Source organism: Chiloscyllium plagiosum, chromosome 28 (genome assembly GCF_004010195.1).
Source record: "Chiloscyllium plagiosum isolate BGI_BamShark_2017 chromosome 28, ASM401019v2, whole genome shotgun sequence".
In the NCBI taxonomy this organism is placed as follows: Eukaryota; Metazoa; Chordata; class Chondrichthyes; order Orectolobiformes; family Hemiscylliidae; genus Chiloscyllium; species Chiloscyllium plagiosum.
In genome coordinates, this window is record NC_057737.1 from 15982648 (window position 1) to 16009288 (window position 26641).

At 42.3% G+C, this 26641-nt stretch overlaps 1 protein-coding gene across 3 annotated transcripts; it reads left to right on the forward strand.

Moving 5' to 3' along the window:
* The first annotated feature begins 382 nt into the window (after positions 1-382).
* Positions 383-26641, forward strand: LOC122563822. 3 transcript variants are annotated; one of them, XM_043718014.1, is made up of 5 exons: positions 383-423; positions 1040-1239; positions 3999-4136; positions 4603-4719; positions 24745-26641. In XM_043718014.1, the coding sequence occupies exons 2-5, from the start codon at positions 1201-1203 to the stop codon at positions 24859-24861; spliced, it is 411 nt and encodes a 136-aa protein (XP_043573949.1). In that variant the 5' UTR covers positions 383-423; positions 1040-1200; the 3' UTR covers positions 24862-26641. The 3 variants fall into 3 exon arrangements, with proteins under 3 accessions (XP_043573949.1, XP_043573948.1, XP_043573950.1); XM_043718013.1 differs by lacking the exon at positions 24745-26641 and adding an exon at positions 22916-23199; XM_043718015.1 differs by lacking the exon at positions 24745-26641 and adding an exon at positions 9524-10087.

A 26641-nucleotide genomic window follows, 5' to 3' on the forward strand; every position in this document is an offset into this window, starting at 1 on the left:
CTAAAGAGTACAACTAGAATGTCATCTCCTTCCTCTGCCAGAGACCCAGGGAATTGACAGCGGAAATGAGGTGGGAACTGTTTCTACCAGCGTTGTACAAACTCTTTGACCACACCTAGAAAATGGCTCATCACTGTGTCTCAACGTCATGTGCAGGTAATGGATCTGAACACGCCCAGTGACACCCAGATTCCGAGAATGATTTTTTAAAAGAACAATATAATTATATTTCATTAATTGTAAACTGGAACTGCCCCACCTTTCACAACTTCAAGAATAAATTGCTAACGCATCTCTGTCATCTAAAAATATTGGCCATCAAAGAGCTCTGATGAATTCATGATGGGTGGAAACAGTCACGTAATCCAGGAAGTGCAACAAAGGATTTCAATGCAATGGGACTCTTCCAAGATTAAGAAAGAGGTGACATTCTTTAATTCTCCCTTGTTGTTGTTTTGACCCGTAGAGGTTTTATCAGTGTTACCAAACTGCATTCTTCTCAATAAAACAAGATGTTAAATGCTCTTAGATGACTCAGCTGTTTAATGGCCGTACACAGTAGAGTCAGACAAAACTCCAAGGACTTGAATTCTCAGGTTCCATTTTACGAATTGGATCTGAAAAGCCTTCAAATTACTGTTGTTGTTAATAGTAGACAAACAACAAAAGCAGTCGATAGACATTTTGCTCCTTGAGTTCGTGGATCTGCTGGAATGATGGTTATAAGAATGTTGTGTAAATCCAGTAAAAGTTAAGCTGGTTCAGAATAACTTTAATACTGTAATTTTTCAAACTGTCCTGTTTGCAAAGAGAAACTGTTAAGCTCCAAGACATTAAGCAGTTCTTTTTACTGAAAAGACAATTTTCCTCGGGGAAACTGAAAGAAAAAGCACTGATGTCCTCGCTATTTTCATAAAGGCATTCCCACCCTTCTCTGTAGAGTTGCTAATATATCGTTTCTTACATTCACTATTAGCTTGTCATTGCTTGTCAAAGATTTCAGTGTTCTAATAAAAAGAAATCATTTGCATTGCTGTAGTGCCTTCCTTAACCGGAAGATGTTCCGTTGATCTATTGAAGTGTTGCCGTTGTGCCATGTCAAATATCACCGAACGAAGTCAGCATTGTGCGCTGTTCCTGCCACGTGAAGACTTCCTCATATAAAGAAAGGAGAAACGTATTCCTAATTTTAGCAAAGCAATGTGCTCCGATTTTGAGGAAACTGAACATGGAAGTGAGGTAACAGAACTTTAATGACAGCTTTCACTTTAAGCAATCTCATCATATTGCGGCCTTTTCCACAGGTTAAACAAAAAAGACAGTCAAACCTGCCACACAGTGCTGTGCCTTGTTCAGCACGGCACCTACTATTTTACTGGTTGAATTGAAAGTATTGTGAATTGCTCGAATCTGGTGAGAATTATACTGAGGCCGAACAATGGGCAGACATTTCGGTGTAGCTGAATAGCATTCCCAATTTCGTAAATATTTTGACCTTAGTTCAAAACAGTTTTTCTTTAACATCAGTAAGAATATTTCAAGATATACCACTCTGTAGTAATAAAATTGTTTCTCGTGTTGCACTTTGGCAGTTATTTATGTTTCTTTGTCATGTAGTTAAAAATCCCTTTAAGACATATCATCATTCCTTCGATTAGTTCATTGTGCAGTTGTGTTACCAAAGGCTGTTTGATTTGCAGCAATGTTGCATTGATATAAAATTATAGGCCTGAGGTCTTGTGAAGAATAAGGCCAACACGCACATACAAATTAATTCCATACATCAATTCCTCTGTTTGCAGCATTTAATCCATGGCCACTTGCTGAAAATTCCCCCTTGTAATTTGTATTAAAAGATTTGAATTAAGCAATAAGCAAAGTGAGAATTAAATGCTTGAAAATATTGCGTGATTAATCAATTCGAATAAATTCACTTTAAAAGGTGTGTCGACTGTAACTGCATCAGAATATATTCTGTTAATAAAAACTTTTTCAGGAACAAAGAAAACCAAAATTTATAAAGTGTCGAAGAAGCTGAAATATGTCACAAAGTGCATTGCTGAGCTCATTTCTAACAGGCCTGTGTTTTCCTGTAAAGGGCATCTCTACAAATCAGTGTTAGAATCATTGGGGGACAAACAATATCATGAGATTATCATGGAAAATGTGCTGCAGCACTCCAAAAGCTAGTGCTTCCAAACAAACCTGTTGGACTATAACCTGGTGTTGTGTGAATTTTTAATTTGTCCACCCTTGTCCAACATCGGCGTCTCCAAATCATCATTATTTTTAAACTCCAAACCCTTAACAACAAAGACCAAATTTCATTTGCCACTTTAATTCATTTGTTTCTTTCAGCACTGCAGGGTAACTTTCTGTGTTTCACACAAAAGAACACCCAGATCCCTCTGTTCTGCCCTTTCTTTGAAGTCTCTCCCCATTTAAATAATAGTCTACCTTTTAACTTTCCTACGTTAAAATCCATCTGCCAGTCTTTTGACCACTCACTCAGCCTATCTATATCCATTTGCAGATTTCTTACAGTGTCATCACAATATAGCCTCCCATCTATGTTATATTTCCAAGAAATTTGTATACTTTACACTCTCCCCTCCTCTCAGTCACTAATATAATGAGTAAGTAATAAGGCCCTAGGACTAATCCTTCAATTTTCCAATTGAAAAAGACAATTTAATTCCAAGTCTCTGTCTCCTGTGTATTAATCAATCCATAATCCATACTAATATATTACCCTCCCCCCCCTCTCAATATCACTTGCTCCTGTCTTATGCAATAATGATTTATGTGACATCTTACTGAATTCCTTTTGGGAATCAAAATACTCTATATCTACTGGTTTGTCTTTATCAATTCTGCTTGTTATGTCCTCACGAATTCTAGCAAATTTTTCAAAGATGATTTCCCTTTTACAGACAATGTTGACTCTGTTTGATTACATTAAGCTTTTCTAAAAGTCCTATTATTTCCGCATCCACATCCCATTGCAGCATAAAGGGGAAGAAATGTGTTGGTAAACGCTAATACCTAAAAATCCCTTTCTAACTCCAGCAAAATTCTGGTTGGCAGGGGTGCAAATGGATCCACTGTATCTCTGTATTTCAGAGGGCATGGGTATGGCTGTTTCTCAGCTACTTCCAGACTTCTGCCCATGATACCCTTGCAAGACCTTAGTCAAAGCTCTGACATGTCCAAATTATATGCCATTTGCCTATTTTTTTGTCCACACTATCTATTTCCTCTGCCCCGACTATATCCCATTGCAGACTTTCTACATCCTATTGATAACTTACTTACTTGGTGTCATTGGCAAAAATAGCTACCATAAATTCAGTCCCTCGTTCATGTCATTAAATGAATTGTAAATAATTGCAAACCAAGCACCGATTCCTATGGCACTCTACTAGTTGCCACTTACCAAACTGAGGAAAATCTATTTATCCATACTGTCTGCTTCCTGTTGGCTAAACAATCCTCTATCCCTGCTGATATGTTACTCCTTCCACCATGTGTTCTAATGTTAGTTTTAGATTTATGGCAGAATGCATACCTCTCCCAAAATTTATTAAATAGTCAACAAGCTCATTTTTCATGAGACCTTAGGTAAAGTGCCAACATAATAGTGACTGCACTTCAAGAAAAATGTGAAGGCCTTTGAGATGCCCTGAGGATGTGACCAGACTTATGAGTTCTCTGTTTCTTCCACCAGGGGTTACTGGATGGGATGAGCAGCTAATCTCTCATTCCCTCCCTAATCCAGAGTAACTGAGACTATGTGGGACCTACTACCTCCACCTTAACATAGTACAGACCTGGAATCAAAGTTCGAGGCCTCTGGTCTATATGGGCTTGGGTGCACCACCACCTTTTACAGACTGAGTCACTCGAGAGAGGCTCATCAAAGATCAAGTTGATATATGTGAGGTGACAATTGAACCATTGAAGTATCTCACTCCATAACAAATTGGTTTCTGTTTCAGCTGCCTATCCAAGCTGAGGGTGACCTGGATGATAAATCTCCATCAGATTATGGAACATCAGATGCATTGTGTATTGAAGCATGGCAGCAATGGAGCAGGCAGATCACAGCATGTGGCAGTAATGCTGATCTGGATATGGTGAGCTTTGCCTGAAGAGTCATGGATTCTGCTAAAACGACTTCTGGGTTTACATTATTATTGCAAGACTACTTTGGCTTGTCACCAACTTGGATTTCCTAGCCCGTTTGAGGAAACGTGGGCAGGAAAGCAGATGTGAAGTTTCAGATTCAGTGTCTCTTCCACAGAAGTTCTGAAGAAGTGTCACTGGATCTGAAACACTAACTCTGCTTTCTCTCCACAGATGCTGCCAGACCTGCTGAGTGCTCCCAGCAATGTTTATTTTGGTTTCAGGGTATACTCCTTCCTGGATATTCTGGTTGGGGTGACTGAATCCACGGGAGGATATCTGGCATATTTTGGAAGGAACAGGTTTTCATTTTGAAATCACGAACGGTCTTGTCTTTGTTGAACAATATGAAAATGCTTGATCATCTTTACAATAATGCTGTCAGGAGTTGCATCACTTATTGTCTCTTTGGTTCAGGTACCAAGTCAAACTGTTGGTATTCCCAACAGCAGAACAGCTGGAAGTGTCAATGGAGGCAATGCACTATCACTTGAACACCTTAATCAATGGGGAAGATGGATAAAATCAATTAAGGTAAGAATGCAAGAATGTTCTAAGGGAGATTTCTCGGTAAATTGTTGTTTCAGCTTCAGTAACAAGTAACTAGGAAGACAAGACACCATTGAGAGTTCAGGGGTTGAAGTTTCACACTGGCGACAATTATAAGCAAAAACATCAAGGCAGTAATACTATAGCTACTGCCAGTCTCGACTCATTGAAGCTCAACAGCTTTATTGAATTTGCCCTTGAATGTGAGAAGAAGTCCATTCCAGCCAATGTCCATGAACATCATCTGTTTATAGAATTTCTTCCTGTTGATTTTCTGCTTTGAGTTACATAATGTTCTTGCCATTCTCTGTGCAGATACCATTGGCATCTTTTCTCGTTGAAAGTTTCACTTGCAGAATTCTGTCCACATTGTGTCCATGTCATCTCTTTGGATAAGATACTGGGGACCATTTTACTTTTCAGCATTTGAGTCAAATGGCTTTTAAGAGCCGTAAAAATCGGACAGGGTGTATAATGGGAGGTTTCTAACACCACCCATTCTGCACCATGGGCAAAAATTATGTTACCTGGCTTGATTGGTAATGAGGAGAAAGTGAGGACTGCAGATGCTGGAGATCAGAGCTGAAAATGTGTTGCTGGAAAAGTGCAGCAGGTCAGGCAGCATCCAAGGAACAGGAGATTCGACGTTTCGGGCATTCTTCAGATTCCTGAAGAAGGGCTTATGCCCGAAACGTCGATTCTCCTGTTCCTTGGATGCTGCCTGACCTGCTGCACTTGATTGGTAATGAGTTAAGCTTAAAAGCAAAATGTGCAAAGTATGACAGTGAATCTCAGTATTCTTGTAATGTTGAGAACATAACATCAGAATTGCACTAAAAAACACTGCTTTCCTTGTGTATAAGACTTGTCAAGATATTAAGCATGCAGACTCTTGAGCAATTTTTATTTTCAGGATCTGATCCATTTCGACACACAACATTTTCTCAGAACGTGCAGACAAGATTACTTGTAGCCCTTTCTTCACCAGATTTTCACTGCACACACTGTTGGCAATACTGAGTGGAAATGCACCTCCTCATTTCAGTTTCAATTTGAGCTAAATTCCACCAGACGATTCAAAACCATGAAGTGCTGCTGCAGAGAATTGCACAGACCACAACTCAGTCTGTTGTGGGAGCTGTGAATCATAAAAGTAAAGTGGGCGGCACGGTAGCACAGTGGTTAGCACTACTGCCTCACAGTGCCACAGACCTGGGTTCAATTCCGGCCTCAGGCAACTGGCTGTGTGGAGTTTGCATTCTCCCCGTGCCTGCGTGAGTTTCCTCTGGGTGCTCTGGTTTCCTCCCACAGTCCAGGCTAGATGAATTGGCCACGCTAAATTGCCTGTAGTGTTAGGTGAAAGGGTAAATGTAGGGGAATGGGTCTGGGTGGGTTGCTCTTCGGAGGGTCGGTGTGGACTTGTTGGGCCGAAGGGCTTGTTTCCACACTGTAAGTAATCTACAAACTGTATTCCCCAACTGGTTCTAAGTTAAAGTCTAATTAAATATTGCAACTTGTAGCATGCCTATGTATTCTAATTAGCATCAACCCCAACTAACATCAACTTGTTAGTTGACTGTTCAAGAGCTCTCGGGAAGGAAATGGCTGTTCTCACTTTGAAGATGACTGTCTAAACCATGGAAATGCTATAATTTTGAACTATTATCAGCAGGAAAATACCCAAGCTGAATTAAACATCTTAAAGAACAATCGCTCAGATCCCAAGAACTTCCTCATTAAGATGCTCAACCCTTATTAATTGCCTTGTGTAACTGCAATAGAGGTTCAGCAGTTGCATATGGAACAGCCTAGAATGACCTTGGGCTCAGTTACATGCATAATAATTTATAATCCTACAGGGAAGTTTTACCACTTGAAATATATACAGAAGATTAGTAGCTACTAGGTCTTATTAAAATTGGCATTCCCTGCAGGACCTGTCAGGCAACCAATGCAATTATATCAATACAAGATTGACAGCCCATTGAACTCTTGACCATTCATATCTCCACGTAGAGATCTGGTTCCCACATCTCAGTGTTCATGTTGAATTGTACAATTCACCTACAGTCAGCCTCCTTCAGATCTGTTCCCAAAATTGCTGGTATAAATTGGCCTTGCTTCAGCTCTTGGGAGCTCTGGACTGTTCAAGCACCTTGTACCTAGTGGAGGAAACCTACTCTGTGGTGATTCACACCCCTTTTTGTCTATCCCTTCCCAACCACCCAATGGTGGCTTCATGCTACGTGTGTGTCAATGGCAAGGACAACATTTGTTGCCTGTCCCTGATTGTCCTTGCAAAGAGAGTGGTGAGCTATCTTCTTGAAGCTCTGCTGTCTTTTAAGAGTAGATACACGTAACAGCAGTGATTATTAACAACAAACAGGAACTCACTGGATTGGAAGTATTTTCCAATATTTTAAGACACATGTCAGAACCAACAGAATAATGATCATTTTCTTCTAACTCTCTGAAAGATACTCTTTCAGATACTTCCTTTTCATTCATTCACTGTACGTAGGCATCTTTGGCTAGGCCAGTATGGTTTGCCCACTGTTAATAGTCCACAGGGCAGTTAAAAGACAACCATGATGCTGTAAGCCTGGAGTCCCATGTAGGCTGGACTGGGTAGGAACATCAGACCTCCTTCTCAAAAGGAAAGTCAGATGAGTTTTTAAACAATGCTTGCCATGAGGATTGGTGATTCAATTCCAGATTTATATTGAATTCACATTTTACCACTGGCTTGGTGGAATTCAAACCCATCTCCATAGATCATTAAGCATGGGGCCCTGGGTTGTCAGTCTAATGGCATTGCCACTTCACCACCAGTTCCTGTCAGTGTATTCTGAGATCAGGACAGTGGTTCTAATGCTCCAAATGCCCATTTATTTGGCAGCATGACCCCCAAGCCACATCAATAACATCGATCCAGAACTTCCAAATTGACATCCACCAGCAATTGTAGAGAAATCTCATCAATTACAGCCAGGTCTCCAGTGCTGGCTACTCCCTGAAGCTCCATTGTAGTCAACCAGGGTTAAGATTCAAGATTCTTTGTGACTGAATGTAGAGGAGGATGTAGTGTGACAGATGTGTTGGAATGGAAGGGAGGACAGGGTGTAGAGTGGCAGGTAAGTGGCTTGGATGAGAGATGTTGAATGGTGAGTTAGGGTAAGGTTGGGTTAGGGGATGGGGAGGTCTGAGGGAGTCAAGTCAGTGTTTGGGGTAAGAGCTGGTTCATGTCAGAGATGTTTCCAGCAGGATGTCAAGAATGGAGTTGGGGGTGTGGGTTGTGCGAGGGTCATTAGGTCAAGGAGGAATAGGAAGGTGGGGGTGGTATGGGGGGGTCAGGAGAGTTGCGTTGTGAGGACAGGTCAGGGAAGGCAGTCCAAGGGGGAGAGTACGTCAGCGGGATGGTGACATTGCCAGAGCTGGAGTCAATTGGAGGTGGAGGGTGGGGTGGTAAGTTCCATTAGAGTCATAGAGTCAAAGAGATGTACAGCATGGAAACAGACCCTTCGGTCCAACCTATCCATGCCGACCAGATATCCCAACCTAATCTAGTCCCACCTGCCAGCACCTGGCCCATATCCCTCCAAACCCTTCCTATTCATATACCCATCCAAATGCCTCTTAAATGTTGCATTGTACCAGCCTCCACCACATCCTCTGGCAGCTCAATCCATACACGTACCACCCTCTGTGTGAAACCTTTCCAGCTTAGGTATTGAGGAACTAAGCTGGAATCCTCTGTAATCTTCAATTCGATCTCAGAGTTTGATATCATTTTGGAGAGTTGCAGATTGTCCATCAAAAACTTAAAATTTCCAGACAATTCCTGTGTGCTCAGATGCCTTGGGACTTCTGCCTGCTTCCTCAAGCATATCCAGTCTGCACTGCTGCAACAGCCATCTTCCTATCGGAAGATCTGGGCCATCATTTCTAATTTGCCTTCGTTATTTCTGATTTGTGTGTTCTTTCATTCTTGTTGAATGCCAAACAACAGACAATTTGGCAAAGTAGACACAAACAGACAGACTCATTTTAAATGAGCATATGAATCAAACAAATGCCATTTTCAAAGTGAGGTTTTTCTTATTTCTTATTGCTCCTTGTAACATGAAAATTGGTAAGTTGCATAAAACTGGCCTTTTTCATACAAACTTCCTGCAGTCAGAAATCATCATTACTCTCCTCCCCATCCTTGATGTTGATGTCAATCATGTTATTAAAGCAATTAGAGCCCTGCACCCTTGCACCTCTGAATAGAAACTATTACAAAATGAGAGATGCAAACATCTCTGGACCATATATGTGATTTAACCCTTCCCTACCACTTCTCCCCAAATCATCTCATTGACTATCATGATACGGTATTGTGAAATTGTACATGTGTGTGCATCCCAGATACAAGTTACAATCAACCTGCTGGACAATTTAATGTGTATCTGTGAGTTAATCCATCATAAATCAAATTCCTCTTCAAGGCAGCATCATAATATGAAATTAATCTAGATTCCGTCCTCGACAATATAACAAAAGAATCTTGGAAATGTGATATTTCTTCCTACTCTGAGGCATTGTTGAGTATTTGTCATGTCTGAAATAGTGATGGGGTAAGTGAGGAAGCTTACCAGGTTACACAATGCTGTTATATTCAAGACCATATAACCATAATACAACTTGCCTTCATGGTCACATTCTGTATAAACCGCCAACAAATCACAACTGCAAATGTTGTAAACAGTGTACAAATATTGAACCTCCTGGTTTCTTTGATTTTTAGGCAACTTGCATCTTCCAGAAATTAACAAGCCAAACATCTGCCAATGTACAGAAGTTCTGAACAGCCTCCAATGTTTGCATGACTTGCCCTTCGAAATTACCTATTTCAGTAGCTTTAAAGTAACAAGTCAAAATAAATCCAGAGCCATCTCAAGTCTTCTCCAGCCCCAGGCATTTCTCACAGGCCCGAACAACAAAAAGACATTCTTATGTCTGAACATCTTTTCTCCTTAACATTAAATATAACATATTTTAGAATCTGGAGACAAAACCTATTATTCAAACATTGAGAGACTAATATCGTTTAATTGCAAATAAATCCGCAACTTTGGACAAGGTGAAGATGTACAGTTAAATTCAAATATTTAAAAGTTACTGCCAGGATGTGAACTCAATGATTAGCTTCTTAAAAAGATCACATTGACTGCCTTACTATGGAATTGCACTGTAGAACATGAAGTTATTGTATTCACACTCCATCCAGGGAGAAGGAGAGTCTCATCATTTCAAATATAAGAATCCCTTTATCAATGTGATCCATGTTTTTATTGTTCTTAAATGTCTTTGGCTGTGAAAATCAAATATTAAAATTATGGTATCTTATGTCTTCATATTTTCATTTTTGTTGGATGTTCGTAAAATATTGAATTAATTTTCTTCACTTCTCCATTACACCTCTGTCTTCTGCTTCTCAATGCTTTCACCCTTCCTCTCTCTGTCTTTTTTTGTCCTGAATTGGTTTTGAATTGACCCACTCTAATGTGCATGACCTTCTCATTGCATGGTTATTTTCACAGTCATTTAGTTTCCTAGTTTGGAAAGCTGCTTGCCATGTTCACTCACAATCCAGACACCCTGCTTCCCTCGCCACACCAATATTACCTGGTACAGGTAAACAACTCTTGATCCAAAATCCCAAAATCTGAAAACCAAAGGTTTTCTTGAGAAGGTTTTATTTTATTAGCAAGGTTGTTTGGCGTGCAAACAGTTAACCCAACCCCACACCTACTCGATGCGTGTCACTCAAGTGTGAGCGGGCGTGGCCCAGCACTGGCAGACCTCAATTCTGTCTCAGGGCCCATAGTACTCACTGCATGCATGGCAACAGTTAATGCTGCCCACAGCCAAACTGCACAGACCACAGAAAAATTAATCACAATTGGATGAAATTCAAGGCAGCAATATTTGCAGGTTAATAGAATCCATCTCTTTTTTATTATCATTTTGTGTGCAATTGCATTTATCTGACACGGAAATGTATGTTCTCAGTAACTCCAGTGAATAATTCAGTCAACGTAAACCCATGTCCACAAGACAGGATGTTTCCATGGACTATTAGATAGGTAAGAAAGGGAGACACAGTGGGATTACATAAACTAAAGTACTGGGATAAATGGTTTTATCATGCACCTTAATGTCTTGAAACTGTTACAAAATTTGCTTGTGATGGTTCATGTACTAGGGATTTTATTAAGTCCAATTTTGTTTTGGTGGATTAAAATGATCCTGTCTTCAGACCGTGAAACTCAGCGCTACGGTCATTGAGAGATTTTCTGGGTAAGTACGCATGAAATTAAAATAAACTGCTCCATCAATAATATTCAAACACATATTGAATCTTTGGCAGGGGAAAGTTCCATAGGGATTGGTGCTTCTGCAAAGCCTCACCCCTTGGGATCTGTATGCCTCGGCTCCATCAGTAAGCCTTGTGAGATTCACGGTATGTAGGTATGTAGGCATTTATTGCCCTTGGGAAGGTGGTGAAGAGCTGTCTGCTTGAACATTTGGTGTGGGTACACCCACAAGCCTATTGGGGAGGGTGTCCCATGATTTTGATCAAATGACAGTGAAGTATATATTTGCAAGTTAGGAGCTTGCAGGAGAACTTTCAGGGGTTGGCGCTCCCATCTATCTACTGCCCTCATCTCCCTCAATGGTCATGGTGGTTGGTTTTGGAAGCTGCTGTCTAAGCAGTCATAGTGAATTCCTCCAATGCATTCTGTAGCTGGATGTCAGTGGTAGAGGTAGTGAATATTTGTAGATATGCTACTAATCAAGTAGGTTGTGGGTCTATCACTTTCCGGTTTGATTTTGTCAACACATGCATAATCCCAGCAATTAATATATAGTGTAGATCAGGAGTGAACTCAGTGAAGATTGGTAGGGGAGTGTTTTGGCTAACTCAGCTGTTTGACAGGGAGAGAGTCATTGATTAAGTAACAGTCAATGTGAACTAGGGGTGGTGGGAGAACAGTTGAAAATAGATTCTGACTGCAGAGCTCTCTAGGATTGCTTGTTTGTGAAATACCTCTAAAGAGGAAATATATGAAATTTAAGACAAGGGTAGTTATGGTTTGGAACATGATGTATTCCTGTTTAGCTTTTCACAGGGGATAGTCACAACACTGTTTGATCACCTTCACATCAACCATCATTTTTGGATTTGGTGATTGGACTTTCAGGCAGATGCCAGTATCTTACCCCATTTATGTCAGTTGGGGAACATCAATGATACACCCTCACTTGCTTGGTTTTGATATATTACTAACTAAATATTCTGGAATTCAGACAATAGATATCCTGATTACTACACCATCCAGCATGGAGGACATCTGCAGATTCTTTGAGTGCAAAAGAAAGGTTATCAAAGAATGGATACAGCTAAGACAAATCACAAAAAGAAGAGTGACTAAAGCATAGATAATGTTACACAAACATACTGAAGGGAGTTCTAAAACTTCTAACATTCTCCGTATGTTACATATGTGTCGACTAAAATGTCAACTAATCATGTCTAAAATGAAGTTGAAGCTTTTCTTTTGTTAACTAAACAATTATTTTTTTCATCACATTTTTCATCACACACAATGATCCGAAGACTAGGAAAGGTAAACACACAAAAACTCTGTGGGACTTGGGCAAATGTAGGCCAGGTAGACTGTGGATTTATGACTCTTCTTCAAAAATCCTCACAGTATTGGCACTGATAGAAATTCTGTAAGTAGTGAATAGAGGTATAGGGCTAGAAAATATTACTCAGACACTTCAGTGTTCTCAAACTTCTTTAAAGAAACCCATAAAAAGTCAACATTTAACTGATATGAGGCAAAACCCTAAGAGGCGTTATTTGAGTAATGGTGTGTTTTTTTCATGGGAGGCCGACTATTTAAAACACATTTTGGATTAAGGTAAACAAGGCAGTGTACAGTACTCCAGCTGCACTAGACTGTATTCTGGCTCGTAAGCACTTTATTAGACTTTTAAATGGAAATTTTCTAATTTGCAGCAATCAGTTGAAAAGTACATAATGAAAAGTTGTATCCATTGAATGATAGGGCAATGAGATGGTACAAGCTTGAGATGACCACTAAAACATTGAAGAAAAATGGAGTCAGAATATAAAGTTCTCATTCTTAAAGTCCATGAGGTCTGTTAAAGGGTAATTAGTCATTGCAGTGAATTTACAGTGGGCTGCATTACTTAAAAGGGACTGTTACTCATTGTTCTTCCTGTGTCTTCAATAACTCATTCTTTTGGAATTTTACCAATCAGTCAGGAAGAAAATGGCACTACTATTGCAACTAGCTGGGCATTAGAAGCTTAAACTTTGGAATCTTGTAATTATTGAGTGGAGGATTTGTTGATGCACACTGTTCTGATTGTTTGGTGGGTCGATTTTGTGACCACCCCTGGAGCATCAGTTACGTGGATTGCAGGAGGACAAGAACACATGAGCGACTGCCAACGGTTGGTGGTATCAATGGCAGGGGATTTCGGGAGGTAAATCATGCAGGAAAAGAACAATGAGCATAAAGGGAAGCCTGACAACAAAGTTATCTTGGCTGGAACAGATGAGGCAGTGGCACAGTTTGCAATGTGGAAGGATGGGAAGGGGTGGAGGGGGAATGCATGGCAGATATGGAATAGTGGGTGGCATGGGAGAGATGGAACAAAACTGGAACATGAAAAAGCATTGGGATGGTGGAATGGGATAGGAATTATATTAGAAGAAGGGAAGGAAGTGAATGTGAGTGGCGTGGGAAGAATGGAATAGCATGCAATGGGGATTTCAAAGAGCATTGCTGCAATAAAGGCATTATTTTAGTGTAAACGTTTTTTGTGGATACCTCTAGTTCAAAATAAAGCTGTTTCAAATTGTTTCTGAATTCTGGAGGGTATGCGATTTAATTGAACAAAAGTTCTTTGACCTATTACTGGTGGGGACCACTGATGGAATGCAGCTCAATGAGATTGGCTAATACTATAGACCATCAAGTAGAAACATAATAGAAACTTGCAAGTGAGAATGGTGCCAGGGTTTAAATGATAAAGCCTAGTGGAATAAACACAGTTTCTATTCCTCAAGTTTGGAAGATTGAGTGGCTCTAACAACAAGGTTTCTAAAACAATAAGAAGAATTTCTAAGATCGATCCAGATAAATTATTTCCCCTGGTGGAGGAATCCAGAACAAATAGGCACTACCAATAAATTATACCAAAGTATTTAGAAGTCAGTTCAGGAAGTACTTGCTTAATAAAGGGCGGTGGGAACCTGGAACTCTCTCTAAGATCTGTGAATGCTAAGTCAAATTACATTTTCTAAGACTGAAGTTGGTAATGATTTGTTTGATAAATATATGGAGGGATTTGAATGTAGGAAAAGTAGAAGTCGGGCTATGGATCAGCCAAGATCTATTTGAATGGCAGAATAGGCTTAAGGGTCTACACGGTCCTAACCTGTATAAACTGTTCTCCAGCTTCAACACTGGGAAGTTTATACAGGAATATGGTTTGTTTCCCCCCACCCCCTGCATAGTCACCTTCTCTACCTGTTTAACCTCCTGGGGAAAATGTCTTGGTCACCAAAGTTAATCAAAGAACAATCTATCTTGTCTATTCATCCAAGCTGTTCCCTGTCTCCAACGTGACGATGTGATTGTATCTATGTCACTACAATGGATATTTGCAAGGTAAGGAACAACAGAGAACACTTAAAGCCACAGTTAAGTAGAACACAGCCATTAGTGTTTCAGTGCCAGTAGAGTATCTGGCTCAATACACCTGGACTGAAATATTTAAAGAAGCAGCAAAAGTTTGGGGAAGGGTCAGATATCATTCAATGATGCCACATGAGCACCTGGGCACAGTGGCTCAGTGGTCAGCACTGCTACCTCACAGTACCAGGATCCTGGGTTCAATTCCAGCCTCAGGTGACTGCCTGTGTGGAGTTTGCACGTTCTCCCTGTGTCTGTGCGGGTTTGCTCCAGTTTCCTCCCATAATCCAAAAAAGCACAGGTTGGGTGAGTTGGCCATGCTAAATTGCTCATAGCATTCGGGGATAGGTTAGTCAGGGGTAAATGTAGAGTAATGAGGTAGGTGGAATGGGTCTGGATGGGATACACTTTGGAGGGTCAGTATGGACTTGTTGGGCCAAATGGCCTGTTTCCACACTGTTGGGATTCTAAAAAACAAATGGTGACCCAGAAAGTATCAAGGCAGATTGTGTAAAATCATAAATAATGGCCCTTGATGAATAAAGCACATTCAAATTATAGATTTAGATTAGATTACATTACAGTGTGGAAACAGGCCCTTCGGCCCACCAAGTCCACACCGACCCGCCGAAGCGCAACCCACCCATACCCTTACATTTACCCCTTACCTAACACTATGGGCAATTTAGCATGGCCAATTCACCTAACCTGCACATCTTTGGACTGTGGGAGGAAACTTGAGCACCCGGAGGAAACCCACGCAGACACGGGGAGAACGTGCAGACTCCACACAGTTAGTCGCCTGAGGCGGGAATTGAACCCGGGTCTCAGGCGCTGTGAGGCAGTAGTGCTAACCACTGTGCCACCGTGCTGCCCATTTATTACGGGCTGGTTGAATGGGCTTATAAAAGAATGGCATTGATAATTGTAACTCCTGCTGTCACACAGCACCTCCATAAAAATTTATTCCAACAACTTACTGCCTCCGAAGCATTTCAGCCACGTTGTTAGCCAACAAGACTTCACTGTTTGAGAGGTGGGCAAGCTGCCCATCTGGGAATTGTTTGGTTTAGCAAAGTATGGGAAAAGACATGTTTGCTTGGGTACGGGTGCTTTGCTGAGAAATAATGATTCACAAAATGGACCGATCCAACTGTGAAATTGTCTATTGGTAAGACAATCTCTCTGTGAGCCAGTCGCCTCGCTGCAGTGTAAATACATCCACATGAATGAGATGTGACGACTGCTTTTAATGGATCGAACTCTGAAAAGGGGAAGTCAGAGAGTGACCATGGGGCTTTTTTACAATAAAGCTGAAGCATTTCACAAATCAGTGAAGGGGTCTCGTTGAGAAAATATCAGCTGTTCTCACCAGTAGACATTCTCAGCAAGGAGCAGCTCTTACATCAGGAATTGATGGCTCAGACTATGCTGTGACAGTACATCTAACAGCCTCTGCCATCTGTAATGGTGTGTTAGAAATGTCCTCCAACAGTTAGGGTTTAAATATTTTTGTGTGGCAAGTTGCTGAAACTGCAAGCAGGCAATGACAGCGTGAGGGGAGACAGGCACCTGGTTCCTGCAGGAACAGGACACACAACCTTGTTTCCTTAACTGATCAGTTTGAGAGACAGTGAAATGTATAGTGTAGGCACTGAGAAGGAACTGTAGATGAGAGTGGATGAATTCCGTAACAAATCGGGCACAGAAAAGCGAAATAATGAGACAAAGAGAGACCAGGTTATGAGAGCGGGAAAGAAGAGACAGAAAGGAAATGTCAAAAAAAATTATGTTTTTAAAAACTTTGAACACAAAATTCTTAACAGTACAGGTCATCTGCCAATTGCATCTGCACCAGCTCTCTGAAAAACTATTAGGACTTACTGCCATTGTCCGGCCTTTTCGCCATAACCCTGAATATTGTTTCTTTTCAAATAATCATTAAATGCCCTCCTGAATGCTTCAATCGAACCTGCCTCCATCACATACCCAGCAGTTCATTCCAGACCCAAACTACTCGCTGTGTGAGTGAGTTTGCTGCTTTTGGAAATTACCTTATGTCTATGCCTTCTTGTTCTCAATCATTTTATGAGAGGGAACAGTTTCACCCTAATTCTCTGAATAGCCCAAATGTGATTTTGAAAACTTTTATCAAATCTCCTCTTAGCCTTCTCTCCAAGAAAAATGGTCCCAACATCTCCAATCTATCTTCATCAGTGAAGTTTGTCATCTCTGCAAATATTCTCATCAACCGCATCTGGACTTTCTCCATGCTTTAACCTTCTTCTTAAAGTGTGCCATCCCAGAGCTATGCACAATACTCCAGCAGAGGTCTACCTAGTGTCTTGTACAAGTTCAGCATAACCTTCATTCTCCTGTACTCTATATGTCTTGCTTAATGCTGTATGACTTATTAACTGCTAGCTCTGTCCTGTGACCTTTAGTGACTCTGCATCCAGGTCTCTCTCTGCTCCTGCAAACTCTTTATTTTATACTAATTCTGAAAAAATTCCACAGAGGTTGGTATCCTGTCACCAAGTCACCCGTTATGTACATATGAATAGTACTTGATACTGATCCAGTTCCCTCAGAGATAGCTCTCAGAGTGACCAAAATCTCTGACACTCCTGTTATTATCTCAAGATCAGAGTGGTGCTGGAAATGCACAGCAGGTCAGGCAGCATTCGAGGAGCAGGAAAATCGTCGTTCCTGCTTCCTGATGAAGGGCTCCTGCCCGAAACATCAATTTTCCTGCTCCTTGGATGCTGCCTGACCTGCTGTGCATATCCAGCACCACTCTAATCTTGACTCTAATCTCCAGCATCTGCAGTCTTCACTTTTGTCCTATTTATATCTGTCAGCCAGGGCTCCCTGACTGGACCAGATTAATCAAGGAACACATATTCTATGAGGTACACTGGCTGACCTCGTTACAATCCGTACAATCTCCTTGTTCTTTTGACCAAAATGTACTACCTCACACTTAATCTCGTCAAAACCAACATTGCAACCTTTTTTGAACAACAGTGTTACATTTGAGATTTTCCTGTCCCTGGAACCACCTCTGAGCCCAGGAAAGAGTGAATGGAGTGAATAACCTTGGACCCAGTGCCTTATCAACGTCAAGAATTAGCAGCCCATCCAATACCTCTTCCTTATCTGAAACCCTCCTAGTGCATGAGTTAACTTCTACTGACACTGTGACTTGGACAGCATCTCCTTTCTTAGTAACTACACAGGCAGAGTATTTATTTGACTCCACAGCCATGATCACACTTAAAATCTGAAGATATGAGATGCCACACTTGAAGTGTTCAATTTTCAGTGCCAAACATACTAAACACATTATTAATTTGAACTAATTTCCAGCTGAAAATTAATTTTGCATCTACAGTGCAAACATAGCAACTTTATGCCAATCAATGCCAAATTGAAGTAACACAAAGGGTGGCTTGGTGGCTCAGTGGTTAGCACTGCTGTCTCACAGCACCAGGGACCCGGTTCGATTCCAGCCTCGGGTGACTGTGTGGAGTTTGCACATTCTCCCCGTGTCTGTGTTCCCTGTTCCTCTGGGTGCTCCGGTTTCCTCCCACAGTCCAAAGATGTGCAGGTCAGGTGGATTGGCCATGCTAAGTTGCTCATAGTGTTAGGTGCATTAGTCAGGGGGAATGGGTCTGGGTGGGCTACTCTTCGGAGGATCGGTGTGGATTGTTGGGCCAAAGGGCCTGTTTCCACACTGTAGGGAATCTAATCTAATCTAACTCAAACTGCAGTGCTAAGGTATTCATATTGAACAGCACCACGACACTCACTCTGAAGTTTCTGCACAATTTACACCTGAGTAACACCATGAGTTAATACCCTCCATGAAAACAAATCAGCCAAACCTAGGCACATGGAACATTTTTAATATAAATGAGGAGCCTGTTTTACACACTGTCTGAGGAAACATCTACTTGTCCACTCCTTGTACACTATGGGGAAACTGTCTAAAAAAATCCTGACGAGACAAGTAAGAGTGCATTCTGTTAAAGTAAAAATGTTTTTTCTCTTATTGAAATCTAGGTCATAAATCTTGTCATTTATTATACTAATAAGGAATATAGTTACAATGCTGGTATCTGCCTGACAGTGTGGGAAATTGACCAGATATGCCCTGTCCTTAATAAACAGAGCAGATTAATCCATTCGGATACTGCCGTACCAGTCTATTCTCCTGATGGAAGAGGTGAGCAATCAATTAAGCAGCACCTGCAAGGGAATAACCTGCTCATTGACACTTGGTTTGGATTTCACCAGGGTCACTCAGCTCTTGACCTCATTATAAGCTTGGTCCAAATATGCATGAGAGTGCTAAACCCCAGAGTTGAAAGAGAGTTTTTGACATCAAGGCAGCATGTGACTGAGTGTGACATAATGGAGCCCTTTCAAAACTGAACTCCAAAGGAATCTGGGTCAGGAGGGGAGCAACTCTCTACTGGTTAGAAGGATACCTGGGGCAAAGAAGGATGGTTGTAGTTGTAGAAAGTCAATCATCTCATCTCCAGGAATTCCTCAGGGTAGCGTCCTCAGCCTAACTACTTTCAACTTCTTCATAAATGACCTCCCCTCCATTAGAATGTCAGAAATGAGTCACAACGTTCAATGCCATTTGCAACTTCTCCATAAGCACATAGCCACCAATTGTTTGCTTCCTCATATGCAAGCAACCACCAAGTTTCTAAGTCACAAGATTTTTGGACCAAGTCCCTCTTCAAGACCTAAGCACAAATATGAAGACTGAAATTCTAGTGCAGTACTGAGGGAGGTGCTGCACTGTCCCAGATACTGCCTATCTACTGGACAGTATGAACTGATGCCCCATCTGTTTACTTGAGTGGATGTAAAAGATTGCCTGGAATTATTAGGAAAAGAACTGGAATTAGCTCTGGTGTAAACATCATAAAAACAAATTATGTGTTCAGTACCACATTGTTGTTTGTGGGATCTTGCTGCGTACCAGTAAGCCATTTAAAGCAGAGGTTATTCTTTAAAAAGGTAGTAGTTCACTGAATGTCAAACACTTTCAGATGTCATATAGTCATGAAAACATGCTACATAAATTCAAATAGTTATTTTTCCTTTCAAGTCATTTTAAGAAAATGAAAGTTATATTAAAAGTAACTACCATGCTCCTTTGTACTTTAAACAATTCATATGACATTCACAATGTGACAGAATCGAACCTGCAGTTTTACAATAATTTTCAACTCATCTATTTGAGGTGATCCAGCCCTCAGCAGCTTGAAGTATTGGGGATTTCAGCAAAGTGGAACAGAAGCAAGTCTGCAATGTGCTCCCTCACCAACAGCCAACCAGTCAGTGTCAAAATTGTAGCAACATCTGTAGCTGAACAGATCCCCTATCAGAAGAGCTCATTGTTGAATTAAATCTGACTCAGTGGGTTAGTTATTATCTTCCAAATTGTTTTCAGTCCCCAACATGGAAAAAAATTTGTCTTCCGATGAAAGCTTTATTTGACCCCCCTCTCCCTGCCACGACAACCCACAGAATTAGAAACAAAACACAACAATTGTCAGAAAAGCTCAGCATCTGTCGAGAGAAATCGGATTTAATGTTTCAGGTCAGGTGATCCTCCCTCAAAACTGTTCTCCTCAAATCTGAGGAAAAGTCACTCAACCCAAAAGGTTAACTCTGATTACTCTCCACACATGCTGAGCTTTTCCGACAATGTCAGGTTTTGTTTCTGATTTACAGCGTCCACCGTTCTTTTGGCTTTTCTTTAGCCCCTAGAATTCTCTCTGTTATGGTGACTAATTAACAAAAGCACAAACTGTGACCCCCCTACCCCTCCTGACAGAAAAGCCAACAAAATATTAATAATGCTTAGAAATGAACATACAGCAGCTCCATATTGGGGTAAACACAATGAATCAGAATAAGATGTATCTTTTGCTTGTTTTATTTAACCCCACAGTAAAATAACTCATACAAGTTGCACATTGAATGCCATTTTGCAGAAGGGTAAGTATTCAGAGATCATAATTACAACTTGTTATGGACCAACCAAACTCTCTCAAAACACGCCAAGAAGATAGCCTAGACCCTCACGTTTTCTTATTTTAAAGGCATTGTCTTCCAGATGTAATTTGATTCATCCAACTATCAGGCTTGAAGCAAAACACGCTTTATTCAGACGCTATAGTTAAAATATTGACAAAACAAAAAGAAAAGAATTGACCTCATTGTAATTTTATGGAGATACCTAACAAAACAATAAACCACTGATACAGTAACATTCCATAAACACATCTTTGGCAAAGGCAAATTCAGAAAAATAGGTTGTCTTACATACAATTCTAGCAGCAGGAAGAGAACCTCAGCTTTTAGCTATAGCAGGGAGAGGAAAAAGAAAGCTTCCACATCCATCTTCTTGACCCTAGCAACAGTTACTGAAAGCTAAACTAAAAATGTGGTTCTGTGGGAGCTTGACTCCACCCATTCAGGCTGCTTCTATTGTTCCATTTTTTTAAAGAAACCCCAAGGACTCACAAAGCTATTTACTAGTTTGGAGCTGACCACTCAGCACCTCTGTCTCAACCACTCTTCATAAAAAAAAGACAAAATATGCGTCTTAAAGCCAGAGTCTCATCACAAACCTAAGGAAAATAAATGCATTACATCATCAGGTTCCCCCTGGCTAGGTAGCAGAATGATAGAATTAGGAATTGTTCTAATGCCGTTTGGACATTGAATTAAAGACTATTAAGGCCAAGAGGTTTGGTGGATGAAGTAACCATTTAATATTTCTCATGTTCTCATCTGTATTTTTACTTTTTTAGAGAATTCAACTCCTTGGAATGAAATGATAGTTTCATTCATGAACAATAACATTTACTTTCATGGAGAAGAGGGGTATTAAAGCTAAACAAGCTGTGACCATTATTGGAATACATTGGAGACTTGCAGTGTAATTAATTTGGGTTGAGCAGAAAAGCAGATGTGCAAAGTTGCATCATCAACATGATTCAAGCTAGATTTAGATTATATTCAATTCCCTACAGTGTGTGAACAGGCCCTTCGGCCCAACCAGTCCACACCAACCCTCCGAAGAGTAACCCACTCAGAACCAATGCAGCTCACACTACGGGCAATTTAGCATGGCCAATTCACCTGACCTGCACATCTTTGGAATGTGGGAGGAAAGCAGAGCAAACCCACACAGACACGGGGAGAATGTGCAAACTCCACACAGTCACCCGAGGCTGGAATTGAACCTGGTGTTGTGAGGCAGCAGTGCTAACCATTGAGCCACCATGCCGCCCCAAACGCAAGACATTTTTCTTTATTCTCTGTGGAATAAGTTTATCCATAGAATCCCTACAGCATGGATACAGGCCTTTTGGCCCAACAAGTCCACACCGACCCTCTGAACAGTATCCCATCAAACCCATTCCCCTACCCTATTACTCTACATTTACGAGAGTATGGTACTGGAAAAGCACATCAGGTCAGGCAGCATCCGAGGAGTAGGCAAAGCAACATTTCAGGAAAGGAATGCTGCCCGACCTGCTGTGCTTTTCCAGCACCATACTCTCAACTCTGATCTCCAGCATCTGTCGTCCTCACTTTCTCCTACCCTACATTTACTCCTGACTAATGCACCTAACCTACACATCCCTGAACACTGGGCATTTTAGCATGGCCAATTCACCTAACCTGCACATCTTTGAACTGTGGGAGGAAACTACAGCACCCAGAGGAAACCTGCACAGACACGGGGAGAATGTGCAATCTGTAGAATGTTTATTCACCGTGGAATAAGGCCTGTGCACCACAAAGTATCAACTTGGCCTTTGGGGAGTTGCAATAATCAGCCTATCAGCATGAAATACATACATGTAGAAGAAGTTCAGAAACCCTGAAAACTGCTCCCACTAGAAGGCAACTCACACTCAGGAGATCTGACCAAATTAACTGAGGCCATCTTCCAATGGGGCCAGTAATGTCCAAGCTGGAGTAGGAAAGATCACTCAGCTTTTATTGTCAGTACTGTGCTTCAGAAATAACATCATTCGGAAAGCTATTGTTGAATCTGATTGTACCTGTATTGGAAGCCATGAAGTCATTGACTCAGGGTAACATCAAAGGAAGCTATTCATCCTGTCAAATCCATGCTGACTCTCTGTAAAATAATCGAGTCAATCTCATTCTCCTTCTCTGTTCTTGTAACCCTGTAAGTTTATTTCCCTTCATTCTCAGTTCTCTCCAAACTAAAATAACTGCTTATTCTTAGCTGGTTGCAATAAACATTGCAACAAGTGAGTTGCTTTCAGCATCTTTGTTATCAGTCTTTTAATTAGTAGAAATTATTTTGCCATAATTTCATCCTTGAATAGCCTTCTGCAGAGGTCCCCACCATCACTGAGGCCAGTCTACAACCAAATCAATTCACTCCACATGACCATCCAGAAAGGCTGAAGACACTGGCTGTGATCCCTGACAATATTCCAGCCATGGTACAGAAAGTGTGGGAAAACTTGCTAACCCACAATAGGACCACAAACGCAAAATTGGCCAAACTGTACCAGAACACTCAGAATTCCTGAGCAACACACAAGCTGAATCAGACAGCATGCAGACAATGGAATACACTTTAAGCTCTCATGGACATGACAGAGCACCACAGATATCTCAAAGTCCTAAGGGCAGTTTCACAACCCAGCCATACCAAAGCCACACAAAGAGCAGGACAGACAGACAGGCACCAGCAAGGACATGCTCCAGGAACAGGACAATGGAAGCACCTCACCACTTTAGAAGAGACTTTAACACCTACCTGTGAAGATGAATGGAACCATGATACTGACAGGATGTTGCATTGTGAAGGAACAGGACACTCATCCGATATTTGTTTTCCAATTAGCATCCTTGTAACTAAATCATTCCATTTCCAGATACATTGTAGTTTCCCATTTCTTAATCAATGTCATTGTGCAGCACTATTACAAAATTGGTCTCATCCTCAGCTCTGGGAGGAGAAATCTGATCTACCTGTGCAGGCTGTCAGTTCTGTGTCAGCCGAGTCAATTTCTCTTTCAGCCATATCACTTGCAATAAACTGTTTGTCAATTTCACTTCGAGCTGATTTTTATGATCTCTAACCTATTGGGCAAATTTCTCCGACAGTTGACGTAATCGGCAAGTCCTTAAGAACAAGGTAGGAGATGCTCTTGTTACACCTGGGTCACTGGCAGACACCATGCTAAAAGACACTCATTACATTATCCCCTTCACAAGGGACCTTTATACCTGGTCCCAAGGGAATTGGCCATATGGAGGGGTCCTTCAAAATTGATAAAATTGATTACTGGATCACAACCATTACAGGTGGGCACGGGGATCCCTCATGGGACACTGTCTGCATGTTGCAGAGTCTCGCAAATTTCAGGACATTGCCAAACACCACCAGCCCCCTAAAGTTAAAGCCCGCAGCAATAAAACCCCAACTGCTGAGACCCCTGCCACTCCGGGCACAGCCCCGCCACCCTACGCCCCACAATACCCTAAACTTCCCCTAGCGGCCCCAGAGCCAGACCCGCTGCTAAATGAAGTGACTGCCTTTGTTACCAAGCAGCCCATGAGAAGCTCGCAGCAGGATACAACAGCTGCTGGGCAGCCTCCACTCACTACCGCTGCCCAACTCAGATAATAACCCCAGGCTCACACACAGCACGGCCGCTGCCCTGAGAAACCAGGGCCCTGAATGCCAGCTTCCATACATTATGATTGGATCTACTCCCCTTGATAAGTCCTGGACCCACGCAGAGGTCCGGGCCATGTTGCAAGATGCCCCAGACCCATTGAAAAGACCACACTGATAAAAATCACCCAAGAAACAGGACTGAGCTGGCCAGACACTTTGCCACTTGCCCTCTATACTATACATGCGCAAGCAAACTGCACATCTGCGCTCACCCCTTTTGAAGTACTTATGGGATGACCTATGCCCACTGCGGCCAGACCTCCGAAATTCACCACAGACGGGCCTTCTTCTGACACAAGAGGCCCTACTAGAGTATGTCCAGGCCCTTAACAGGAGCATTAGTGCTACACACAACCGGATCAAGGCCGCATTGCCCACATCACAATCAGTGCCCATTCATCTGTTCTGACTCGGGCACTATGTCATGATTAAATCACTAGAAAAAGATTCTCTCTCCCCTAGGTGGAAAGGCCCGTACCTGATCCTGATGATGACCCGGACAGCTGTCAAACTGGAAGGACAGCCCGAAAGGACACATACCACCTGCTGCAAGAGGGCTCCACAACCAATGAACAGTGACCACACAGAGAAAGACACCACTCCGACCACCGAGGATGGATCCAATTGCTCGCAGCAGCCATTGGCCACCAACACCCTCAGCCTGACCTGTCTGACCATCACACTGTGGCTTGCTGGTAAACAGGAACAAGGGGCAACACATTTCATAATGCGCTGTGACGTACGGGCCAACACCTTCCTCAAAATGGCCCATGGGTATGCCCAGAGATTTAATCACATCCCCTGCTGGCTCTGCACTAGGATCCCTGTCCACTCTCATGAAGGCATTCCCTTAGCCTCAATCCCCTTAAACATCTCTGACATGGTGGAGTGGTGGCTAGACCCTGACAGATCCCCTGAACTTACCACACTGGCCAAGCCCAGCTATGGGGACAACAGCCCAGCCCGCTGGAGGTCGGCGGGGTACCACCTGGACAAATTTAAAGAGTGGTTTTACCCGGCCTACAACCTCTCCCATGAGCCCCCAGCCCTGACCATTGCTGACACTAACACACATGGGCCACCTGCAGGATCCATCTGTTTAAAAAGCACACAGCCATCCGGGTGGGAGGCTGGCTGGAGCCGGTGCACTGACACCCTGCTCCTAACTCTCACAGCACGTCAATCTGCTGCAGAAGGCAGCATTTTACATCTACGGGTCCTCAACAGGACCTGCCAGAACATCACCTTCCTCACCATTTGGACATGGACCCAGACCCATCATCTCCGGACCTACAATGGCACCTATTTTATCTGTGGCTGCAAAGCCTACCCCTGGTTGCCATTATCCTGGACTGGGAGCTGTTACGTTGGGTACACCATACCATTCATGTATCACTCCCAGTCCCCTCCCTTCCCAAAGCCCATGACCCGCAGCAGACGAGCCCTCACTGCCATTGAAGCGGCTCTCTACCTGATGTCACCCCACTCTGCAATCCTATGGTTACAGGTAGAAGCCCACAAACTCGCAGCCACACTCAAGAAGGTGGCAAACTCCACAGCAGGCACACCCGCCCAGCTGAATGCGGAGGCTGTTGCCATCCGTACTATGTCTCTGGAGAACAGGATGGCCCTGGACTACCTGCTCGCTGTGAAAGGGGGCACATGTGCCCTCATTGGTGCTGACTGCTGCACTTACATTCCTGACCCCAGTGAAAATATCACAGACCTGGCCCAACATATCTGGCAGGCCACTTCTGTCCTGCATGATCAGAACACCCGTGGGGACTTATGGGACTGGGCAGTCTCCTGGCTGGGGTCATGGGGCACAGCCCTACTGCAGGGACTGATAGCCCTAAGTGCTATCATTGCTGGCCTTATAGTGCTAGCCTTGGCCATCCGACTGTGCTGCTCACATCCATGTGCAATCCTGTTACCCTCTGCCCCCCTCACCACTCAGTAGCACAGATCCACTGGGAGAAAACCCTGCCCATGGGATAGCCTCTGCTGAGCCAGACACGGACACTGAGAGTTACCTGTCCGATACAGAGTCCCCCCAACCCACCTGACAACTGATAATTCCCCTGGCTCTGGCTACTTTGCTTCCTTCTTGACTCTTCTCTAAGCAAAATAAAAAGAAAGAGGGGGAATTGTGAGAAAAGACTTGCTAACCCACAATAGGACCACAAACACAAAATTGGCCAAACTGTACCAGAACACTCAGAATTCCTGAGCAACACACAAGCTGAATCAGACAGCATGCAGACAATGGAATACACTTTAAGCTCTCATGGCCATGACAGAGCACCACAGATATCTCAAAGCCCTAAGGCCAGTTTCACAACCCAGCCATACCAAAGCC